This window comes from Callionymus lyra, chromosome 7, assembly GCF_982586985.1.
Source record: "Callionymus lyra chromosome 7, fCalLyr1.hap1.1, whole genome shotgun sequence".
Lineage (NCBI taxonomy): Eukaryota > Metazoa > Chordata > Actinopteri > Syngnathiformes > Callionymidae > Callionymus > Callionymus lyra.
The window spans coordinates 30,396,178-30,403,924 of record NC_141824.1 but is presented as its reverse complement, the minus strand read 5'-3'; the positions used below and the strand labels follow the sequence as shown (position 1 = coordinate 30,403,924).

The 7,747-nt window shown below is 40.3% G+C and overlaps 1 protein-coding gene across 3 annotated transcripts in view; it reads right to left on the bottom strand.

The window, feature by feature from the left end:
- Positions 1 to 1,252: 1,252 nt before the first annotated feature.
- The window catches only part of plch1 (phospholipase C, eta 1), a 44,185-nt gene continuing 37,690 nt past the window's right edge, over positions 1,253 to 7,747 (bottom strand). For 2 of the 3 annotated variants that reach the window (XM_087794953.1, XM_087794951.1), the window contains exons 19-23: positions 7,574 to 7,720; positions 7,212 to 7,291; positions 7,084 to 7,143; positions 6,042 to 6,429; positions 1,253 to 4,855 (exon numbers count right to left, since the gene is read on the bottom strand). In XM_087794953.1, the coding sequence (XP_087651079.1) occupies positions 2,535 to 4,855; positions 6,042 to 6,429; positions 7,084 to 7,143; positions 7,212 to 7,291; positions 7,574 to 7,720 (2,996 nt within the window). In that variant the 3' untranslated portion in view covers positions 1,253 to 2,534. The remainder of the gene's footprint in view (positions 4,856 to 6,041; positions 6,430 to 7,083; positions 7,144 to 7,211; positions 7,292 to 7,573; positions 7,721 to 7,747) is intronic. The other variant, XM_087794952.1, reaches the window with a different exon arrangement.

Below are 7,747 nucleotides of genomic sequence, written 5' to 3'. Positions count from 1 at the left end.
GGAAAGCCGGAAGATCTTGCAAACCTCAGACGGAACAGAGTATATGTTGCGCAGCAACTCAGTCACCTCTTTTTAGTGTTGAATCCAGTGAGACAATTCTATACCCTAAATTGGATGTCTCAATTTATTGGATGTCTTTTTTTTAATTATTTATTTTAAGATTCACACTGTCCAGATGATAACATAAGACCACAAGATGACGATGTTCTCCTATCACAGTCAGAGGCAAGTCATTCAGGCCTCTTGTATCTGTGATATAGTTCTTAGCTAGATTTAGTCATTTCCCACCATTCATGACAATAGGTTGTTTTGTTTTTAATTCGGTTTTTCAAGTTTTTTATTACTTTTTTTTTTTTTTTTCAAGTTTTAAGATATTTTCATTCTATTTGTGCACTCTACTAATTACACATGACTCTTTGTTTTTGTTGCCTAACATGTATCAATGTGTAATCAATTGTATAATATATAAAATTTAGGTCCCGGTACTGATCCTGATCTCTACATTTAATTTCCTGCTGACTTAAAATGATTTATTTTTCACCCATGAGCCCATGTTTATGCGTGTGCTTATATTAAGTAACATTCTATTTCGATATCAGAATGTAATAGTCAGTTTTGTCACCTTTTTTAATTCAAGAAACACCTTTACCTATTTTCTTTGTCCATTTTAGCTGTTAAAAAATAAAAACTGACAAATTGCTAGCCTGAAATTTAAATGAGCTCATAGTGAATATTGCATAAATTTAAACTCAGATTATAAACCTGTGGAGAAACTAAAAATATATCCAGTCAATGTCTAATATGTCGCCACACCAGCAGCGATTAAGCACACACAACATGAGAAAAAAAAAACATTAAACAGTAGTATAACGCCATCTAGTGGTATAATTTCTCACCTGCTCAGACAATTACAATTGCAGACTTAGCTGGGTGATGCTGCTTGCTATTGCTTATCTTTGAATTATATAAAACATTTAGGTTTGCCACTTGACAAAAATGTGTCCCCGATTTCTGTTTTAATGAGCAAAAACAAACCATCTTTGCTTACCTGCTTTTAAATGTCTATTTATTATCAAAATATATTTTTATAAAAGAAGGACAGTAGTGTGGGAAAAATATACAACAGTGTGTCTGTTATTTGTTCAAGATATAAAACATTGATCAGGAAGTACCATGAAAAAGAAGTTGGAGTACTGTTGAAAACATTTTAACATTTTATTGCATTGGTTTCAACGCTCATTTCGCTATACGGTGCATCAAGGAATTTTGTTCTCACCTTAGAAACAGAAACTGAAAATAAAAAAATACTACTTATCACTTCCCCCACAGGTGTACATATGATACAGACGCCCATACTTTTTCATTAAAAAATATGAAAATAAAGCCAGAATGATAATATTCTGTATCAAAGCAATCAAAAAGATTTTTTAAAAATATCTCAATGCGCACATATTAAAGATCATACACAGTATTGCATTGATTAACTGCTTACAATGCAACTACTTTATTTTTGCGCTGATGTTGGGAGATGCAACAGAGTATAAACGAGTGCATAGTCATGCTTCATGTTCACATGTAACATGCTCAAACATTCTTGAAATAAACCAAGAATTTTTTTTTTTGACAAAAAGGAATCCCACAGCAAATAAATGGAAGGCCGGCATGTAACTACTTAGGTTCTTTCTTGCCGTAACGACACGTTCACATGATAAAAACACATTCAATGTAGTATTTTTTTTAGCTTCATTGTCAATGTAACGCCGTTTTTTCTGACAGGACATCACAAGGACAAAGATTAAAAATATCTGTACAATCAGTTTCGGAAGCCATTTGGAGGGAATCAAACTTCCCAAGAACACTTAGACATTTATCAGAATTTTGACATTACTAGGGAGACAATTTACAATTAATCAATACACATGCTGTTATATCCATCACATGGATTATAGTTGATGATATTTTTTCACAGAAGTAAATGTCATTCATGAAACATGTAATACCCTGGATGTGTGAGTTCACTGGAGTGATTGAAAGGTCTTGCTCATACAACTTCATGATTTATTATTATTATTATTATTAATATTGTTATAATTATGATTATTACCATGAAATTCATTGTGAGTTTAAGGTTTATTGTTTAGGAAACTTGAAATAAAAACTCATGTCAATAGCAGCTGTGTATTGTGTATTGCTGTCTATATTTTTTGGGACGTCCGGAATTAATTCCCCACAAGTAATTACAAGAAAGTATGGGAGAGTAGATGGAGGATGTTTAAGAAAACAACAACTGTGACCAAGTGAAAAGGGTAAGTAGGAGAATAACTATGTAATAAGGTAATAACTTTGTTTAATGGTACAGAGAATTTCTGGACAACTTGTTTGTGGATGTAAATATATTGTGAAGTGTACAGATACACCAGTGCATTTATCGTGGTTGTCTGTTTGAGTTGTCTGTCTCTGTCAACCCTGCAGTGGACCCCAAAACCCTGGCTTACTGGGAGAAATAACAAAGATAAATGAAGGTATTGCATTGGCTAAAGTCTCAGCAAGAAGTAGACTTCTGGCTCTGATGGGAAGTATGACAATCCTTCAGCTTGAATACTGTCATTTGTGTAGAACAGATCTCCTTGGTGGTCCACGTTTCTGTTATGCACTGACGTACAAGAACCTTCTGGAAGCCCCCTGTCTTCAAACTGTCCTAGAAAACCAGCTATGTAAGAGCCAGTTGAGTGTCTGTTGACCGGTGGGTTCTGTGACATGGGTTTGTTACGTAAAACAATTCCGTCTGAGTTGTTGACAACGATACCTGATCGTGGCTTGAGGGCTTCTTGTTGTCGTTCACGTGCGCGACTGTTAATGTGCCGCACACGGCTTTGACTCCGAGAGGAGAGACGACGGGTGAGCGGTGGCAGTGAGTCGTCCACATCTCTGGTGGTAGGTGTCGAGTGGGGTCGTGGGGTCTCACCCTCATGACAGACACTAAAACTCTGTGTAATGTCTTTTTCAGTGTCGTCACTGTCCAGACTGACCAGCTTACGCAGCTGTTCAGTGAGGGGGTCACTGGACGGCGGCGCCACAGCCGTCTCCCCAGGATAGCCCAGTCTCTTCTGCTTCCTCATGTGCGGGCTGATAAAGCTTCGGCTGATGATGTGGTATTTGCTCTGGAAGTTGCAGGATATGTCCTCAGAGGTCAGATCTCCCAGTGACTTGGACTTACATGGTGTTGTATTTGCAGACTCAAGGGACACTGGACCCTTTGGTGAACTCAGCAAAATCGCTGGATTCTTCGTAGCTTTGGTTTCCGCTTGATGTCTTGACTCTGTCGGTTGGCCGTTGAATCGCGAATGCCTGATGGACTTCAGGTTTCTAGTCGCGGATGACTCGGTAGAGACTAAAACACTTTGATTGCCCACTTGGCTGTATAGGGATTGAAAGTCCAGAGATGGGGAGGACACGGGTCTGGATCTGCATGACCCTCCAGACAACCCCAGAGTTTCAGGAGAGGTGAAGCCATTGTGATAATACCTGTTGTGCTGTCTTTCCATTGGGCTTTGAAAGTCCTGACAAGAACTTTGAGGGGTCTTTTTCAAACATCTCTGTTGAGCTGCCATAAGTTCTGCTTGATTTATTTGACCAGTACTGCAAGTCACAGGGTTGGCGTTAGCAGGCCATAGCTCAACAGATCTCTGACAAGGCTTTAAGCTAGAAGAAAGATGGTTTGGAGGTTGACCCAGGGGCGAAGGACACGGAGAGAATGTCATGTTTAACACGCAAGCAGGATACTGATGCCAAGGGTCACAGTTGGAGGACTGTTGAGAACATTTAGGGGTGGACTCGTTGTTATTGTTTTGGTAAATTGTTTGCCTTTTTGTCAGGCTTGAAAGTTTCTCACACGGATCCTCATCCACATTTATCTCCACCTCTGCCAAAGGATTCCTCCAAGAATGATTGCTCTGATTAAGGTTGAAACTTTGAGAGGATCTTTGCCAAAGTTCCGGAGGATCATACACCTCCTCGTACACGCTCTCATCCCCTATGTTTCTGTCGATCCAGCCCTGACCCAGACCAACAGCTTTAAACCCCACTGTAGGAGAGGAGCTGTAAGCTGGAGTCCTCTCTGCAGACTCTGAATGACCATGGACGCTGTGAGCATTTGTATTGCAAACTGACACAGGTGACAGCATCTCCTCATCCAGAATGGTGTAGACCTCCTCAGCATCAGCTGTTTCTGGGCTGCAGAGAAGTGAAGAAGGTTCTACGATCTTCTCATTGGATTGTTGAGGAGACCTTAGATCTCGATAGGAGTTTGGTTGGACAAGAGGGACTGCAGGGCTTTCTTGGAACCCTGTTTGGTCGTTGTCCAGCTGACTGATGAGGGCAGATATGGAGCCATGTGTGTCTTGTTCATAGCCTAGAGACACTGCCTCAATCATCCTGGAGAGGGCGCTGTCATGCAAAGAACTGGGACTCTTAAGACGGTAGTCCTTCACAATGGGCGACAACGGAGTGACCGAGGAAGGAGCAGAAGAAGAAGATGAGACTGAAGTTGCAACTGTGAATGTGGTGCTGTTGGATGATGTCTCAGTTTTGTTTGGGTTCATCTGGTTTTTCAGTGAAATCGAGTTGAAAACGTGTTTCGCGTTCATCGGAGGGTTTAGTTTGTCACCTATCTGATAGTTGGCATAGTCATCTTCTGTTCTGACGTCTTTCCCATCCATGTCTAAGCAGGAAGATTCTTCTGCTATTTTGCTGATGAAAAACTTGGGAGGAGTTGATGTGTTTTTTACGAATGAGCTGGGTGATTTAACCACGTGGTCCACACTTGAAGATCTGGGTCTCTGGAAAGGGAAACGGCCTGTAAACACAAGCATATGAGTGTATGAGAAATCTAAAGTAATGACCACAAAAAATAAAAAATATAAGGAAGAACACATGGATGATTTAATCCAGCCAAAAATTGCACAACTGCGATCCACAGACAAATGATCACCAAGGACGAGGAGGAAGCCGATAAATGAGGTTGTAAAAACATACAAATCCATGTTTACCAACATTACACCGGGACATAGATGGTCCATTAGGGTTGCGTATCATGTATTTCATCCAAAGTTCAATTGAGAATCCGACACTCTGCTTATAAAGCATGTCAAAACATTTTCCCCATTGGAAACATGACCTTTGATGGACTGAAAAAAAGGTAGACTCTTCTTTTTTCTAGTTAACTTCAGCCTTTTTATACTTCCTGTGAGTTGAATTACACCTAAAACTCTGTTAGCCGTGATTTCAGTAATTATAAAGAGCTGACTTTAATTTAATTTATATGTTTATTCTTCCTTCTCTTGAGTTGTATTTCCTTATTACTCCATGTCACCTTGAAGAGCTTTTTATTTTCTTTATTTCCCCCCCTTGGCTCAACAACATGCAGTCCAGGAGCATGTTCTACACCATTTCTGGCACATAGTAAGAAGTAACAGCAACATCTACCAACCCTTTAATGTCCTGCAGTTATCCAAGGAGAGAAAGGAAATGTCATAGACAAATGTGTATTTATGTTGATATTAATTGAGAATGGACTTTAATAAAAGCTGCCATTTTCATCATTATAATATTAGTTTGTTGTGTTGATGTACTGAAATACTACATTTATTTTACTGCTATAATGTTCTGGATTCTCAATGAAGTACAGACTGAACAAACGATACACAGACCTAATGCAGTTGAAAATGTTAAAATGCAATTAAATGACACATCGACAAACATTTTCAGGCCACTCTTTAACACTGAATGGACATAATACTGGTATGCGTTAGGGCGATGCAACCTTCAACAGTTGTACGAGATTACCTGCAGGAATATCCTAGTCAGTTCTCTACTATAAAGAAGCAAAGCAAATGAAGATGGACAGAAAAGGCATGTTAAGGCATCAAGGTGAAGAAATCCAAGTCGGGTCAGTATACATTATTAAAGCATTTTCCATAAGGTTAGCACTTATGGTTCATGATCCTATTGTGTGATTAGAAAGTAGAACATTTTATACCTACCAGTGATACTGTCTGAACTATTATCTTGCTGCTCCTTGTCTTGTGAGCAGAGAGTCAGCTGCCCTTGTAGAAGTCTGTCCAGGGGCATTGAGATAGGTCTGTGGGTCAGAGGGGCTCTGGGTTGAAGACGCTTCTCCACAGCTGCTTCCGTCCCTGACATGCCTTCTTCGACCACCCCCGTGCTCGTACTGCTTTTCTTCTCTGAGATTGAGACCACAGACTCTGACAGCGCCATTTTTGTTTTCTTCCGACCCTTTGCTGGCGCGCTAGCAGTGCGTCTGAGAAGGTGGTCACTGATGGAACGCTTCCGAAGGCCACCCGAATTTGTGTCCACGGAGGACTTTGAAGAACGGTTAAAGAAGCCACGAATACCTCGTAGTTGACCTCCCTGTTAGTGAGAAATACAGAAAGAAATGTTAGCAAAAATGTGAAATACTTGAATGAAATCTACATAAATAGCCTGGGTATAGAAATAAATATGAAAAGCAAAAAGCTCAGAAAAGAGATTGAACCTAAAACCTTCACAAAAAGGTCAGTAGTAGATACTAATTTTAAAAGAATGTTGTCTTCATCATAAATTTAAACACACACTGTCACACACACACACATATGAACATTGAGGTTACAAACATGTAACTTGTTTATTACTAAAATGAACTTGATTCATTGGAAACAGGAAAACAACAATACGCATCTTGAACTTTTTTTTTAATCCTGAATGAGAACTCACTTCTCACTATGCACGCAACAACGACTTTTACGTAACAATAATCGACATGGTGTCGAAAATGACATAGAAAAGCTGGTTTATATACTGTATTGAAATTGCATGCACTTATAAATATTTCCGGTAGAGGGAGGTCTTGTTCAAGAAAGTCTCCACAATAAACTGACGAGACATGCACACACTGATCTCGTAATGGAGTCGCAAAAGCGACACTGGATTTTCCTGCCACGAGGTGTTAGAGAGAACCGTGAACACAACACTGCACTCTTGCTTCATGCTGTTTCATGCAGCAGCACAAATCAAACACCTGGATACCTTGTGGGATCCTAGAAAGTGCATTATAGTAAAGCTGGGATTCAGGACTAGAGGGCTCCACTAAAATGACAAAGGACTTGGTTAAATGTTAGTTTTCAAGAAAATAAGCCAAGAGCAAAGACTCTCACCTTCCCGTAGACATCGTGCACAGAAACGTGCACAAAGATGGATGCCTCTGTCAAACCCTCTAAATAAACATGTCTGTAGCCTGTAATTGAAAGGATAGTGAGAGCAGGTGAGCATCAGAGTGATTCAAAACAAGAGGACAAATGAAATGCATGAGCAGCTGGTGACGGATGAGGATTTGTTCCTCCTACACAGAATATCCAGCGTTAACAAGACACCAGATTACTTTTCCTGCGGGGACAGCCGCATCAGGCCTTAGAGGGCTGTTATATTTCTGAACACGTTGAGATGCCTGTCTTCCTGTGTTCAGTGGCTGTCAGTCAAACATCATCAGTTCAGGGTTATAATTAGGAATGATACGGACCCGCCATGAGACTGTTGAAGGCGACAGTCCGTTGACCGATGAAGTCGCGTCCAATGGGGTCGTGGTCCCAGACAAGGAATCGTACCAACGCCACCTCAGCCATGTGGAGAGTGAAGGACAAAGTCTCCTCCCAGACTGGATTAAACCCTGAGGAAAACAATCATGAGCTCAAAT